Here is a 16,430-nt window from a genome sequence, read left to right as displayed (position 1 = left end):
TTCCAATTATCTCCTTTCTTTCCTCTTTCAGTCTTTTCCCGGCCTTCTTCACTCTTTCCTTTACTCTGCCTTTCCTTCTCTTTTATATATTGTAATTAGTTTGTCTCATTTTTCATATATATAGTCATTTTTCTTCATACATAATCCTCCAAAAATATATAAAAAAAAGTAAGAGAAATAAGGTACACACACACACACAGAAGTAGAATAAAACACAAAAAACAAACAAGAAAAACACTTATATTGAATTTTAACATTACTACACATTTACACATACAACAAAAAAAATCCGAAAAAAATCAAGCCAACTAGGTACTATCCCTCCCACCCTTCTTCCCGCCCTTATGCCTCATCTTCCGGGCCTTCAGTTTCCTCCTGCGGTTGTTCTCCCTCGCCTGGACCTTCTTCTGCTTGGTCGCATCCCTCATCTGCTTCTGCTTCATGAGGTGGCTGTGTTTCAAGGCCTTGGCGCTGCTCTTCTTCAGCGAGCGGACAAGATCCCGTTGGCTGTGGATTCCAAGGCGTTCGAGGTTCTCTGGGCTTACATCTTCCTCCTCCTCCTCTTCTTCTTCTTTTTGTGGTTTGTTGTCGTTTTCATCATCGGCGTTTTTACTTAGGTTTGTTTTGCCAGTCGGGTGTTTCTTGCTCTTTTTGTTCTCCTCGCTGTCGACATCCATCTGAGAATTACGAGGAAGTTTGATTAATTTGGTTTCCTGTTATAATGAGTTGGTGTTCACCGACTTGAATTTCTCCTTTTATGCTAATTTTGGCTACGATTTTTTTTATTTTTTTTATTTTTTTAGTTTAAGAGAAGTATGTAATAGATATTTTTTTTCCTTATTGTTATGTATGTATTGCAATTAGTCAGCCTTTCTTCCTTTTTTAATACACTCCTTAATCTGTCGTTCTTTTCCAATACTTAGTTGTTTGTGGTCTTTCTTTCTCTTTTATATATAGAAATTAGTTTTTCTTGATTTGGGGGGCATTTTCCTATGCATATATACATTTCTTTTTTTTATATTAGTTTTTCTTCCTTTTTCACATAATCCTCACTCTGTCTCTCTTTTACCATGCATAATTCTTTGTCCATCTTTCATCCTTTTTTATATACTGAAATTAGTTTTTCTAGTTTTTCCTATGTCTTTTCTTTAGCTTAGTTTTGTTTAGTTCTTATTAAGTCTTACGTTTCTCTGCCACACAAAAGAAAACAATAATGATAAAGTAAACACATGAATCGAAGTATTACCCACCTGATTTATGCCAATGTGGTGCTTAGAGGTCAGGTCTAGGTCACAGATCTCCACCGTCGCCGAGCCGTAATTCACCTTGACCTTATTCTTTTCCTTCTCATCCTCCTCCTCCTCCTCCTCCTCCTCCTTGTCTTCATCGTCAATCATTCCAATTCCCCCGTGGGCCATCAGCTCCTGGCCCTGCTGGATCATCTTCTTAACGATGTCCTTCCTCTGAAAACATGAAGATGAAGAAGAAGAAAAGATGATAATGATGAAGAAAAAAAAAGATGAAGAAATAGAAGAAAGAGAAGATGGCAATGTAGAAAACAAAAAAAAGATGAACTAGAAGAATGATAATAATGATAATAATAATAGTTTTACTTCGCCCTGCGGTATATATAGAACAGAAGTACAAAAAGAAATAAGGGTTGAGATATTAGACAGCATAAAATTAACTACTTCTCATAGCAGACAGATTAGTTTCCTTTGGTTAGGTTAGGCAGCCAAGCTCAATAAGTTATCATATTTAAAAAATGTCTTACTATGTTTACTTAATATGGGAAAAAAATAGGTATGTCCAACAGCAAGCAATAGAACAAAAATATAACTTAAACATTTCTCAAAGCTAATATCATGATTTTTTTTTTAATACAGCAAAGGAAACAGCTCAAGGGCAAAAAAAGGAAGTAGTAGTGAAGAAAAGCATGCCACTCACTGCACCTATAAAAAAAAAAAAAATAAATAAAAAATAAAAAAAGTTTAAAGGAGTGGCCGAAAGAGAGGTCAATTTCGGGAGGAGAGGTGTCCTGATACTCTCCTTATTAAGCCAAAAAGACGTAGATCAATGAAGCGCAAACTTACATCTTTCTTCATCTGCTTCTTCTCGGCTTTCAGATCTTCTTGTAGCTTCTTGTAGGCCTTCTCCTTCCTCTCTTTTTTCCTCTTCTGAAACCCAGTCAGGTACTCTCTGAAATGTTATAAAAGAATACTCAGTAAGGGTTCGACAGGATAGAGGAGGACAATAACAATGACAACAACATATTATGTAACGGGATCTGGATTAATAATGCGCAGGGCAACTTTCAGGTGCATAACACGCATATTTGTGTTGGCTGTTGGGGGGACGGGGGAGCCGAGTGTACAGGGGAGGGAAGTGAATCAAGTGTAATTGTTAGTGTTAGTGTGTTGTGGTGACAAGTGAGTGTGTATTTGTTTTCTGAATAAGTCTATTGTACCACAGTCTAAAATCTGTTGAGGGAGGCTGTTCCAGTCACATATGGTGTGTGGAAAGTATGAGTGCTTGTATGCGTCAGTGTTAGTGTGATATGTTTGGTATTTATGGATGTGTGTGTTACAAGTACATTGACTGTAAAAACTTGCGTTGTGTAAGTATGTATGTGGATCAACGTCAATGTGAGTGTTAGTGATCTTGTGCATAAGTGTAAGTCTGTGTGCTTGTCTGCGTATGTGAAGAGGTTCCATGTTTATCTGTTGTTTGATCCGAGTTGTGATTCCAGGCGTTCGAGTGTAATTGTTTATAATGTACATAGCCGCCTTGGTGTTGATTTGTTCTAACCTATCAATGTTTGTGTGTGTAAGGATCCCACACTGTGGAGCAGTATTCCAGTGTTGGTCTCACAAGTGTGTCATAAGCTATGTGTTTAATGTCAGGTGTGCAGTTATGTAGATTACCCCTCAGGAACCCGTGTTCTGTTGGTTGTGGCACTAATACGGGCTGTGGCACTGATATGGTCTATGTGAGCGTTGAATTTCAAATTAGTTGAGAGGTGAACACCAAGATACTAGTGAGTGTGCACTGACTCAAGGTCTGAATTATGGAGAGTGTAAGTGTGATGGATGGGGTTGTGAGCTCTGGTGAATCTTAATAGTTTACATTTTTCTGGTCGGAAATGCATCTGCCAGGTGCGCTCCCACCGCTCGAGGGCGTCCAAGTCTTTTTGTAGCAGTCTGCAGTCGTCAGTAGTCTTTACTGCTCAGTAAACTCTAAAACTGCTGCTCTAAACAGCAAACTATCGTCAGCAAATAGTCTAGTGGAAGAGTTAGGCGTTGACAGTGGAAGATCGTCAATGTACAGGAGGAAAAGAAGGGGGCCTAAAACGGTAGCTTGTGGGACACCTGAAAAACAGGGACAGTGTCAGATGAAGATCCGTAGAGAAAAACACGTTGAGTCCGGTTAGTAAGAAATGCAGTGATCCAGTGTAGAATAGGTCCTGAAATACCATTTACTATAGTACGACAGCCAAGTTCCCTGACCGAAACTTGGAGTGACCTCACGCCACAATGATGAGGCTAAGTGTCCGGCCCTGAGTGGGAAGCTGCCCTGTGGCCTGGCCAGGGGCTTGAGGACCGTCCACCACCCGTTCACGGGGCGTGGCGGGCCGAGCACAGGCTGAGTGGTGGAGGACTATAGAGGATCTTCCCAAGGTTTGGATGGTCCTGCACAAGGAGGTCACTGAACTGCCATTCTCTGAGGATCCAGACAATACAGGCAGAAAGCTTCATCTGTGCTGGAACCAGGCTGTTCAACTGTCTACCAAGGGACATCAGAGACCTGACCGGTGCCAGCACAGAAACTTTCAAGAAGAAGCTCGACAAATTCCTGGCAACGATACCAGATGAGCCTCCAGTCCCACACAGCCCCACTTCAAGAGGAACAGCATCCAACTCCAACAACAACCAGCTGCAATACTTGAAGATGGAGCAGAGGTGTGGAGGTGGCGGGTCCCCAGACTGGCCGTGGTGATGACACCTAAATTTACGACAACGACAACAACGTAATTCAATTTTAAGCAATCACTACGCAAGAAAAGTTGGGCCAATGTTACCTTCTGTCATCGAGGTCAAACTTGATGTGCAGCTTGTTCTGTCGATTGGCTGTCTTCCTGCCCTTCTTGTTCTTGAGGTTTCCAGGCTTGAAGTTCTTTTTAAACCCGGGCGTGTTCTTCATGGTGGCGAGGAGCCAAAAAAAACTCCCTTCTTCTTCTTCTGTAGACTTCTAACGCTTTGTGTCGCTTCTTATGGCCTTACTCCTTGATCTCCCTTCCTCTGTAGCCTTTAGTTATCCAAGTAAGTAAATAGGTAACCAGACAAGGAAGGAAAAGCCAAAAACACTCCCTTCTTCTTCTGTAGACTTCTAACGCTTTGTGTCGCTTCTTATGGCGTTACTCCTTCATCTCCCTTCCTCTGTAGCCTTTAGTTATCCAAGTAAGTAAATAGGTAACCAGACAGGGAAGGAAAAGCCAAAAACACTCCCTTCTTCTTCTTCTGTAGACTTCCAACGCTTTGTATCGCTTCTTATGGCGTTGCTCCTTGATCTTCCTTCCTCTGTAGCCTTTAGTTACCCAAGTAAGTAAATAGGTAAGCAGACAATGAAGGAAAATCCAAAAACACTCCCTTCTTCTTCTTCTGTAGACTTTTAACGCCTTGTATCACTTCTTATGGCGTTGCTCCTTGATCTTCCTTCCTCTGTAGCCTTTAGTTATCCAAGTAAGTATGTAATTAGGGAAGCAGACGATTAAGGAAGAGCCAAAACAAAGGCGGCCACCACGCGTGTTTGTTGTTGCTGATGATGACGATGATGGACGGACTTCGCAAGGGGACTTCGAGGCTCCTTGGGACATCGATCGCCTCCTCTCTTTATGATGCTGGATTATTTTTTTAAGCCCCTGCAGCGGTACTAGATTATGTGCTAAGTTTTTCATCACTGCTAAAGGCTCGTGGTAAAAAATCTTGCAAAAATGGTAGATTAACATTCTGAAAACTTTTTATACTTTTGCTAATATCTCAAAATGAATCCTGTTGCCTTTGGGATGGAAGTCAACTCTTGTGAGTTTAGTTTTCCATCATGATGTTATATAGTTCCAGTTCCCATGACCAAACTTCATTCCCTTACTTCAAATTTTCTTTTACTGGCCATCAAATGAATCTTAATGCAAATCAGGAGCAAGTCATGAACTGCAACATAGCCAGGTCTAACACGCAATCAAGCCCTCTTTGTTGTCTTATTCCTGCTAGGTGGGTAAAGGCCAGGTGTTTGGTGAACATGTTTATTGTATTAAGCCTTATTTACACTGAGATAACATGACGGTGACACCGAACAACACGAAGTATAGATGGAAGTACCACGAGCTTCCCTCACTGAGGTGGTATTGGAGAAAGTAATCGTACAATATTACTTGGGGAGGAAAGCAACACTGACCTTTGCACTTCTAGACAATAATCTCCCCCCCAAACAACTATTCTTCGGGAAACATGAGCCAAAGAAACAGACGTAAATCAGACAGAGACTCCAAATCTCGAGGAACCAAACCAGTAGAAGTAGCATGTTTCTGCCGGACAGGAAACCCTCACCGAGCCACAGCTGAACGCCACAGTCAACGATTGGTGGCAGCAACACAGCCGCCGCCAGCTCCAGATTCGGCTCAGATTCAAATTTTGTTTTCCTGGGCACGAACAGACACTAGTGGCCGTGGGTGAGTGGCGGCAATGCTTCAGCCGTGAGTGGCGTGCCAGAGACAAGCGGGCGGTGTGGCCACGGCATCGCTACATACATATACCAGCCATTATCAGAAACACCTACACACACACGCACACACACATGCAACTCACGGATATGGAAATGTCTGCTGGCACGCACACTTGCACGCCCAGGTGATGCCCAAGACAGCCTGACGCTGCCCCAGGAGGCTACACTACTCTGGCCAAGTGTGCAAGGTGACTACAGCATTGGTTCGTGCACCTTGTGTGTGTGTGTGCTTACTCCGTACAGCTTCTACACGCCTCCAATCAACAATATCAACAAGGTCTACGCTCTATTCTCAAACACTCTGTGATCAGCATTCAAGACCCACCTAAAGATTCCCTATAATGGCTGTTAACATTAAATTCAACAATAATTGTGTTACCTTAACTTTAAATTTACAATAAATGCACTTCCTAGACAAAGGTACATTACAGTGAGGTGAAAAGATCTTTATATTATGTTTCAGACAATTTCTGGGCATAAATTTCAATCATAGTCCCTCACACCAATCAGTCTATTGGCCTCCACTCTGACACTACTCGGTGCAAGAAACACAAATCAACACACAACTTGTGGCAAACTAAATCACACGGCAAGGAAATCAACACACGAGAAATGTTCGTCTATCATCCAGGAATAGGTACTGCAACTCATCCATAAAGGACACAAAACACATCACCCAGACTACAAAGAAAGGGGCCACAATGTTCCACCACCACACCGCCACCACCAGCTGTCTGATACTGAAGATGTAATACTGATAGTGTGAACATGTAAGGCGGTATCTGACGGGGGCCTCAGCGCAGGGTAGCAAACACTCAACACGTCAAAACGGAAAAAATGGCACGGTCACAAACAGATCAGACGCAGCAACACCTGACAGAGCGCAGAACAGCGTGAGGAAGTCTACAGCTTGAGTGGCGCCCCAAGAGGAACACAGTAAAGGTGATTCTCGTTTCCGGTGTCATCTGCCAAGGACCTACGAACTGAACACACAAATGAGGCACCCACAAGAGGAGGAGAGTAGGGGACAAAGGGACATTTTTAAACATTTTGGCACCCCGACACATTCATTTGACAGGGTTTGCACAGGAGGTTTGGGCATTTACAGGGGTAGCTTAATGACCCTGGTGGTAGTTTGACCCTTCTTCAGTACCAGGAACCTAAAATACACTCCTGAGAACTTGATTGGTCTCTTTTATGGCCTTAGAAAACAGCTGTCATGAGAAATTTGAGAATACCGACCAAAGACATATTTTTCTTGCTTGCACTGGGAAAGGCAAACTACACATCCCAGGAAGAGCAAGACAAGGTGCAAGTGAAAAGCGACCTTGTGTTTGGTATACCGAGGGTCACTTTCCCCTTACAACTTATATATACCTTGTTCTTCCTGAGATGTGTAGTAGAGAAAAACAGCTTTGTCCCTTACACCCCTTCTCCTTCAGGTGCCTTTTTTATCAAGCGCTTGTCAGGTAGGCTCTCGCAGAACACTTCTTAGAGAGACAACATAATGGGTTTGGGTGCAACTTCCATACTCTGAAGATAACAAGCTCATTTTCTTCGCAATTTTGATCTGTGTTTTCGAGTTAAGTAGGGTATGTTCGCCGATTTGAGTGCACTGTTCCGATCAGCACTCATATCATGGGAAACACTTCTCTATTAAACGGAGGTGTGTAAATGAGCTAAAGGTAGAAAGACAATGGTTATGAATCTCTATCCTTACAAGAGTTCACAATCTCAGCTTAGTCTTCCCAAATAGTCGGTTTTCCTGTTCCGGGTAAGACGAGGCATAAAAATTAACTCATCTCAAAATAAAGAACAGTTACGAATCTTGATCTTGACAACAGTTCAATTTCCTCTCGTCTCAAAATAAAGAACAGTTACGAATCTTGATCTTGACAACAGTTCAATTTCCTTGTCTCAAAATAAAGAATGGTTACGAATCTTGATCTTGAGAACAGCTCGATATCCTCTCTCAACTCAGTCTAGTCGAGTATTTTTTGGGGGGGTGTTATGGGTAAAATGGGGCATGAAAATGAACTTACTTTTTGGTTCAGTCTTTTTGATGAGTCTATTTTGCTGTCATGGGTTCAGTAAGTTATGTTGAGAGGTATGTGCTGTGGGTTGAAGATGCACACACATTGGCGAACGTACCCTAAACCGAACATATTTTCCAGGCCAAATAAAACCAAGGCTTCATACGGGTTGCGACGACAGTAAACCTACATAGTTTAGGGTCTACACTGCTAGCTATGCACGAGACACAATCTGGGTCACGGGTCAACGTTTTGGTGCTTCACTGACAACCAAAGAGAAACCGGCAATCCCTAGACATTGTAATTTTTTAGCTTACTTGTTTGTATACACATATCCGAGGGTCGTCTACTAATCCTACCGCTACGCTTCCCATTCTCACAAATCCGAAGGTGCTTTAACTTTCACCACAAGACCTATCATGTGTTGGGGCACGTATCCGCACTAACAGTATTATGCAAAGTCATTGAATTTCTCCGCTACGACAAAGTAATTTGCTATCGATAATAATAATAATAAAAAAAAATTTGGCATATCTTTTAAGGACTAGACAAGTACAGTGCACGTTAGCTTAAAATGAGGAAAATATAAACAATTTGCTCCAACAGACCACTAACTACCATGTACACTCCTGTCTTTGGCTTCTCTCTTTTGTTCCTAATCCAAACACATTCCTTGAGGGGGAGAAACAGTGGGTACAGGGGTAGGAGGAATCCATTAATATACATTTCTATGCCTTTTTACATCGGTTCAACAAGTCTACCTCAAGACACGAGTATTTCACAGATACATTTACAGGGAGAGAGAAGAAACGCATCCAGAGGAGCCTGGACGTCCACACCACAAACTTTGGCTACAACACAACTCTCGGAAACTGGTAAGGCATTTTACACCGTACACACGCACACACGCACACACACACACACACACACACACACACACACACCATTTTGTCCTATACAGTCACTTGTTGGCAATCTGCGGTGTTGCTACGAGATACCAGAGGCTATAGTCATGCAGTTTGCATTAATCCATTTTTAACAACGATAAAAGTTAAAATAAATCTTCTTTATAAGTCCAGTTTCGTAATATCTGCGACTTGCTTGAAATATAAGCTTAACAAAGACAGCCCAGACCCTCACGGGGCAAGCACTGCTGTGGAAAAATATTCAAACATCTTGGTTTGTTGGTAGAGCTGCCTTGCAATGGTCAACTGGACACGGCTCACAGCACTGTGCTGCGCCGCAACAAAACACGCCGCCGGGCAGCACTGCAGCACACAGGACGGCGGCCCCTCGCCAGGCTGCTGGACGCGGGCAACAGAAAGGGCAGACGCGCTGCCTCAAGGAAGGGAACCTAGCCATAAAACAGTCTTCATTGTCGCACAGCAGCAGAGATATGTTGAAACAATAGTTTGTCATGAGCTTAAGACCTAGGATGCAGCAAAAAGTTAAGTGGCATGCAAATTGCATGGCAAATCACTACCCAATGCTAGCCGGGCCGCGGCGACGGCCACCCAACAGCCGCGTCGCGGCCCGGAAGGAACACCGCAAAGTGAACTTTCAAGGAGCGTTTGACGGCACAGGTCTGTCATCGGTGTTCCCGTACCACCACTTCTTCCTGCTACAGCATCATCATCGCTTTACCTTGCAGACTGTGGGCAGCCCCAGCGGAGGCCCCCTTGGGGAAGCCAATGGGGCTGGCCACAGTGTTTCCCAGCCAGTCAGTCCTTGTTGTGTTGCGCCAACAGGCATCATCACCTCACGAGTGACAGTGTGTAGATACAGGACAGGCTTGATGCTGCTGATCCCAAGTCCCCCGCAGAGAGAGTCGAGGTAGTGGACCGTGGCCCAGACAGGAGGCTGAGGCCGGAAGGAATGGGACACAGTTCATCTTGGAAGACGTAAGCAAGAAGGTGATGCAGGAATGATTCGGTGCCTTCAAGCTTAATTTTGGTGGATACTCTCTTCTTATTGTATAAGGATAGTACAAAGCTGAAGTAAAAATGAACACGTTTGATAAAAATAGCTCTGAAGGCAAAAAATTGCACAAAACAAAGAACTAACTTTACCTAAATAAAACTACCAGCTTCCATTGCAAACCTCCTTTCAAAACAATGACAGTGTCTGACAACTCCAGGAAAAAGTTGAACAAAAATCCCATAAAACTCGGGAACTTTTCCCGAGACTCCAATGAGACATTGTGGCGCCGCACAGCAACGTACACCAGCGCTGCACCGGGGTGCACAGCGCTGCGTCCCGGTCAGGCCGGGGAAAGAAACAGTTAAAATATTTACAAAAAATGAAACCACATTTACAAAAATATATTAAAACCTGAATAGACATGATCCTTTGGAGACGCTGGGAATGATCTGTTGCAAGCTAGTCCGACCGCCACCGGCACCAGCCATCCTCCACCTCAGCCGGGGAGCCGGGCAGTGCTCGGCCCCCTCCCGCTGCTGCTCAAGCTTCAGTCACGTCCCACACGGGTTAGAAGGCCACGGGCAGAAGAGCAGATCCTTGAGTTTCATAGTGTTGTTGTGAAGCTTTTCCACGTTGGAAAGACTGGCCTTGACATGCAATACAGTAGTAGTTATCCTCTATATAGCAACAGAAATGTGTCACAGTGGAATTGAAGCTACTGTTGATCTAGCAACTCTGAGCTACAGTCGTTGGTATTGTTCTCTTCATCCGGGAAACAATTGGCTGGCAGAGAAAGAAATGCAGGAAGAGAGATAGTTAGCTATTTGTGTTTTATGCTGCCCTCCACTTCACTAGTGAATCTGGTAGACTTACTTAACAAAGATATAGTACATTCCAAAACTACACAACTCTTAAACAAGAAACAACTATACTACACGCAATATTCCAACATTAATATTGTAACAATTTCATTGTATGGTAATAGTTTTAGACATATGTACAGGCGGCGGCCGCCTCAGAGGCCCGTGGAGGGGGAGCGGCGGGAGGCGGGGCCCTGGCGGGACAGGGTGAGGGCCAATTCCAGTTCCACCCGCTCCTGCTCCTCCTGCTGTCTCCGCACCTCCTCCAGCCTCATGCTCTCCTGGGCGGCCCACGCCAGCTGCTCGTCCTCTGTGGCCAACTGGGGCTGCCGGGGCTGACCCCAGGGCTGCCCCGGAGAGGTGAAGCTGTCGCCGAACGGGTTGATCTCCTCGCTATTATTGTTATTATTGTTATTGTTATTGTTGTTGTTGTTGGCCAGGCCCCAGCCGGAGAAGTTCTCGTTGAGCAGATCCTCATTGCTCTTCCACCTGCTCTTCTCGGCGCTGGTCACGCCGGCCGAGGAAAACGGGTCAAAGTCAAAGGCAGAGTCCCGGGGCTCACCAAGGGAGGTCTTGGAGCGCTTGGGCACCGTCTCCCGGGCCTGGGAGGCGAACGGGTCACCAATGACTGACCTGGAGCGGCTCTTCTGGTCTGAACCAGACGGACTCTTGAGCCCCAGGGATGGCTGGCCGCTGTTCTTGTTGTTGTTGGCGGACAGCTCGGCAAAAGTGCCGGCGCTTCCATCCACCTCATTGACGCCGAAGCTGAAGGGGTCCTCCTCCTTAAAGGTCGAGCCGCCCTGGGGCCCGCCAGACGCCTTGCCCTCCCCCTCCCCGGGCAGGCTGTTGAAGGGGTCGGGCTCGTCTTCCCAAGAGAACTTGTCCGCCTCCTTCAGGTCCTGGTCCTTGAAGGGGTCGTAGTCGCCACCGAACGGGTCGCCGGTCCCAGCCCCAATTTCACCAAATGGGTCCTCCTTCCCAAAGGTGTCGGCGGAGGCAAACCCGGAGGACCCAAACGCGTCCTGCTGCCAGGGGGAGGCGTCGCCGCTCCTGGTGGCATCGTCCTGGCCCGCTGAAAACGGCGGGCCGAAGGGGTCCTCGTCGTCCTGGCCCGGCCGCGGCGAAAACTTGCCGTCATCCCCCCACGGCGACGTTGTGTTGCTGCTGACTACCTTGGAACACTAGTGAGAAGAGGAGGAGTTGGGGATCAGTGCTGTAAAGGGAAGAGAAAGGGGGAGGATCCCAGGTTACTGCCAGCGTACGCCTCGGGGAGCTCTACAACTGCAAGGCAAACAAACAGTGAGAAATGAGCATTCCAAAGGAGGGCAAGGGAGGGAGGACACTCAGGGGCGGCAGCAACATACATTACCAAAGGAGGAACAAAACAAACGTGGGGAGGTGCCAGGAAGCCTCGCCACCAACATGTGTGGCAGCATACACCAACATGCTACAAACTGAAAATCAAAATATACTATGATGAAAACAATAAGGAAAATAGAATCAGTGGTGGAAAAACAATACAAATAAATCTCTTACTTGTCCTGAACTACTATGCCTTGGTCCTGAGTGATCAAGAGAGCCCCTGTAAGAGGAAGCACCACAGCCTAGCAGCCTCTGAAGCACATGCCGGCTCAACGCTCTACACACGGCCATCAACAGTACCGACCAGCATTCAAAAAGGATATTCATCAAGCTGGACAAAGAACTACTAAGGTGTCTCTGTGGTTCTCATATAGATAACTCAATACTCAAGTTGTGCAGAAATAAATATATGCTTGAAATAAAAGTTTTAACTAATATCTCATCATGTTTTTCTTTTCTGTCACTGTGAATCTGAAAGTTTTAAGTAATGTAATGTTTTAAGTAATTCCTAATCATGGTTTTTTTTCTGCCAATGTGAATTTGAAGGTTTTAAGTTATGTAATGTTTTAACTAATTCCTAATCATGTTTTCTTTCCTGCCAATGTGAATCTGAAGGTTTTAAGTTATGTAATGTTTTAACTAATTTCCAATCACAATTTTTTTTCCTGCCAATGTGAATCTCAAGGTTTTAAGTTATGTAATGTTTTAACTAATTTCCAATCACGTTTTTTTTCCTGCCAATGTGAATCTCAAGGTTTTAAGTAATGTAACGTTTCAACTAATTCCTAATCATGTTGTTTTTTTCCATTATGAGTCAAGGTTTTTGGTAATGTAATCCTTTGACAAATTCCTAATTGTGTTTGTTTTTCCTGACATTGTGGGTCGTATTACAAGACATTTCCCCGCCCAAAAACACATATTTGCCAAGGCTTTCGTAGGAGTTGTGGGCATTTCCAGAGGTAGTTTTATGACCCTGGTGGTAGTGTGACCCTTCTTCTGTACGATGCACTTAAAGAGCCACTCATTAAAACCTGATTGATCCCCTCTTTGACCTTTAGAAATAGCTGATGTGATGTGGCAAAGTGTCTTGTAATACCAGCCTGTGAGTCTCAAAGTTTTATGTAATGTAACGTTTGAAGTAATTCCCAAATCATGTTTTCTTCCCGATGCACTGGTGTGAGTCTTGGTGTTTGCAGCTGAGGAGTCGTCTTTTTCTAATCATCCACTGCCTGTCTATCTCTTTAACCCCTGCATGCATCTTAGTCATGTACCCATTACTATCACTTCACATATTTACAACTCAGTTTACTGGGTATTCTAAATGTGAGCTCTCTTTCAAAATAATGTCTCTTCAATAAACAGTTTAATGGATGCTGCAAAATGTCTTTAAAATCAAAATAACAACCAAGCAAACATAAATATACAAGTTTAGCAGCTTTTATCAACATACTTGTCAAAGCTTAAGTCATGCACAGTGGCCTTACACACCATCAATGTAATTCCTTGAACAGTTATACCAGAAAACATTTACAGGATTGAACACTATTTAGCTGCCTCCAGAATGCTTTATGGAACATTTATGGACAACAGGTGACAGGTGCAACGGCTAACAAGACCCATGGGCCAGACAGGTGTGGGACGAGCCTCGGCAGGAGCGCCAACCTTACCTTGTTATCGAAGTCTGCAAAGTTGGCAAAGTCCGCAAAGTTGTCGGTGTTGCTCTTGTCCCCCCAGCCACCCCCGAAGGGATCCGTGGTGCCGGGGTTGGTCTCGGGCTTGGTAGGGTTATTGTTGGAGTTGATCTGCGGCGGCGGGGGCTTGGTAGGCCGCGTCTTGGGGGGGGCTGGCCTGGGGGGTGGCTGCTTGGACTTCTTGGGCGGCAGGGCGGGGGTGGGGCTCTCTGGCCGTGGGGGAGGGCCGCCACCGCCACCACCTGCGCTGAACGGCTCGCTTCCAAACAGGTCATTAGCACCCTGCAGAGGAAAACCACAGGTCACTAATACCTTACAGAAGAAAAAACTAGTCAAAACTCAACATATGTGTGAGGTTACTGCAAGTGTGAAGGTGGGGTGTGCGGTGAGGCGTAAGTGATCTGGATGGCCATGGAAGTGCTCAGAGAAACTTATGGTTATGATCAATCTCTGTTCCTCCATACCTTGTTTTGTGAGGCGAAGGCGTCTCCTCCGAAGGGGTCCGCTGCTGCGGGCGCTGGGTTGGGGGTGGCCGAGCCTGGATTGTGGTCCCAGGAGCCAAACATATCCACCTGCCAACACCGAGCAACATGACAACAATGCCTCCTACACAACACAAACACTGCCAAACTCACAACAGCCAACACACACACCCTCTTAGCAACACAAATACCCACACTCATAACAGACAACACACAGTAACACACACTCTTAGCAACACAACAACGTCCACTACACAACACAAACACTGCCACACTCACAACAGCCAACACATAGCAACACACACACCCTCTTAGCAGCACAACAACATGACATTATTTTTATGGGAGTTTGTACACGTTAACAGACCAACGAGAGGTCCCTGTACTGGACTTGTCACTCATACTTACGTTGTTTTGCTGTCCACCGAAAGCTGAGCCGAAGGGGTCGTGTCCGCCACTGAAAGAAGTATCCTTGGCCTTGTTGGCGGCGTCTGGGAAAAATATTACGATGACGTTTCAACACGAGATGATATTAGGAAACCAAACCCAGCCACACTTATTGATGCAAAGATGTTACTGTTACTCTCCTTAACCTCCCTGACTCAAGATGTATGACAAAATAATGGAGTCTTAAATAAATGATAATATAATAATCGTACTCACTGATCGCTTCCTGGGAGGGCAAACCATTCTGCTGAGGGGGATTTGGCTCCTTGGGGGACTCCTGTGGGTTAAGGGAGAGAAGGTTAATAAGGTCACACCACATCTATAGAGTTGCTTCATCTATAGTTTCTTTATCTATCATTACAGCGTCTATGGTTTCCTGACCCCTCTCTTCTGCATCTATAGTTTCCTGACCCCTCTCTTCTGCATCTATAGTTTCCTGACCCCTCTCTTCTTCATCTACAGTTTCTTTACCTATCGTTATGGCATCTATAGTTTCCTAACCTCTCTCTTCTTCATCTATAATTTCCTGACCTCTCTTTTCTGCATCTATAGTTTCTTCATCTATCTATCTTACATCTATATAATTTCTTCATCTCTACCATATCTATGCACTTTCTTCACTTCTCCTTCCTTATAGTTTCTTTACCTATCATTACGGCATCTATAGTTTCCTGAGCTCTCTTTTCTGTATCTATAGTTTCTTCATCTATCTGTCTAACATCTATATCATTTCTTCATCTCTCTCTACCACATCTATGCACTTTCTTCACTTCCCTTTCCTGCACATCTGTATTCTCCACCCACACGAAACCCTTTAACACTCCTACTCACCTCAGGACTGGTTGTGAGTGTGAGGTGAAGGAAGGACTTTCTACTCCACCTCCTAAACTAAGTACGAAAGATCTAACACAACATAATACTATCATTACTCAAGAGGAGAGTATCGAGACACTTCTCCACTCGAAATTGACCTCTCTTTTGGCCCCTCTTTACTACTATCTTTCAGCGATTAATGGGATTTTAATTTCCTCACACTTTTTCTTGCCCTTCAGCTGCCTCCTTTACTATAAAAAACAATATCACACCCAACACAACGCTCGTAACTCCCTCCCTCAGGCCCTTACAAAGACAGACGACCCCGACTCACCTTGGGGCTGGTGGTGGGTGAGAGGTGAGGGAAGAACATCATAATATCATACCCAAACACAAGGCTCATAACTCCCTCCCTCAGCCCAACAGGAAGACAGAAAACAGGACTCACCTTGGGGCTGGTGGTGGGTGTGGGTCCTATGTGCAGGAAGCTTGGGTCGTTGAAGACAGGCGTAACCTCCCTCAAGGACGACTCGGAGAGGGACGAGGCATCCCCAGACGATATGGCCGAGTCGTAATGTATCAAGATCTCTGCCATGTGGTTCTCCTGGTCCTGCAGCTCCCCTATCTTCATGCGTGCCTGGAAGGGATATCAAAGGGCTTCAGTATTTCCTGTAGAGTGACGGCAATGCAACTAGTGATCCTTAAGGTCCGTAAAAGGTTAATTAGGTATTGTTATTCATAGATGAGACGTGAAAGAGCTCCAGTATTTCCTGTAGAGTGACAGAGGAGGAGGATGATGATGATTATGATGAAGAACAAGAAGACAAAGAAGTAGAAGACAATGAAAAACATGAAGACAAAGAAGAAAAGGAAGAAAAGATGATGCTGCTGAAAACAAAGAGGAAAGATGAGGATGGTGAAGATAATAATAAAGAAGAACAAGAAGACAAAGAAGAAGAAAAAGAAAAGATGATGATGCTGAAGACAAAGAGGAAAGATGAGGATGGTGAAGATGATAATAAAGAAGAACAAGAAGACAAAGAA

At 44.7% G+C, this 16,430-nt stretch overlaps 2 protein-coding genes and 1 pseudogene across 8 annotated transcripts in view; 1 reads left to right on the top strand and 2 right to left on the bottom strand.

The window, feature by feature from the left end:
- Positions 1 to 222: 222 nt before the first annotated feature.
- On the bottom strand, positions 223 to 4,841 carry LOC126994351 (nucleolar protein 12-like). Of its 2 annotated transcripts, none has more exons than XM_050853677.1 (5): positions 4,642 to 4,841; positions 4,079 to 4,222; positions 2,094 to 2,199; positions 1,251 to 1,463; positions 223 to 677 (listed from the first exon to the last, which is right to left on the bottom strand). In XM_050853677.1, the coding sequence occupies exons 2-5, from the start codon at positions 4,198 to 4,200 to the stop codon at positions 309 to 311; spliced, it is 810 nt and encodes a 269-aa protein (XP_050709634.1). In that variant the 5' UTR covers positions 4,201 to 4,222; positions 4,642 to 4,841; the 3' UTR covers positions 223 to 308. The 2 variants fall into 2 exon arrangements, with proteins under 2 accessions (XP_050709634.1, XP_050709638.1); XM_050853681.1 differs by lacking the exon at positions 4,642 to 4,841 and adding an exon at positions 4,363 to 4,583.
- On the top strand, positions 3,470 to 3,651 carry LOC126995311 (small nucleolar RNA U3; annotated as a pseudogene).
- A 442-nt stretch (positions 4,842 to 5,283) lies between the features above and the next one.
- The window catches only part of LOC126994319 (epidermal growth factor receptor substrate 15-like 1), a 49,439-nt gene continuing 38,292 nt past the window's right edge, over positions 5,284 to 16,430 (bottom strand). For all 6 annotated transcript variants that reach the window (XM_050853647.1, XM_050853673.1, XM_050853655.1 and 3 more), the window contains 6 exons: positions 15,835 to 16,023; positions 14,790 to 14,850; positions 14,535 to 14,617; positions 14,109 to 14,216; positions 13,621 to 13,926; positions 5,284 to 11,772 (listed from right to left, as the gene is read on the bottom strand). In XM_050853647.1, the coding sequence (XP_050709604.1) occupies positions 10,747 to 11,772; positions 13,621 to 13,926; positions 14,109 to 14,216; positions 14,535 to 14,617; positions 14,790 to 14,850; positions 15,835 to 16,023 (1,773 nt within the window). In that variant the 3' untranslated portion in view covers positions 5,284 to 10,746. The remainder of the gene's footprint in view (positions 11,773 to 13,620; positions 13,927 to 14,108; positions 14,217 to 14,534; positions 14,618 to 14,789; positions 14,851 to 15,834; positions 16,024 to 16,430) is intronic.

The sequence above is a fragment of the Eriocheir sinensis genome, chromosome 7, assembly GCF_024679095.1.
Source record: "Eriocheir sinensis breed Jianghai 21 chromosome 7, ASM2467909v1, whole genome shotgun sequence".
In the NCBI taxonomy this organism is placed as follows: Eukaryota; Metazoa; Arthropoda; class Malacostraca; order Decapoda; family Varunidae; genus Eriocheir; species Eriocheir sinensis.
Note: the sequence above shows the minus strand (reverse complement) of the source record. Positions and strands in the feature narration are given on the sequence as shown.

What these genes read in the sequence shown, in the direction of transcription:
- LOC126994351 (XM_050853677.1), bottom strand. Translation starts at nt 4,200, where the DNA reads ATGAAGAACACGCCCGGGTTTAAAAAGAACTTCAAGCCTGGAAACCTC. An exon ending in TTTGACCTCGATGACAGAAG is followed by an intron (nt 2,200 to 4,078) that starts GTAACATTGGCC and finishes ATAACATTTCAG; the next exon opens with AGAGTACCTGACTGGGTTTC. An exon ending in ACCACATTGGCATAAATCAG is followed by an intron (nt 678 to 1,250) that starts GTGGGTAATACT and finishes CGTAATTCTCAG; the next exon opens with ATGGATGTCGACAGCGAGGA.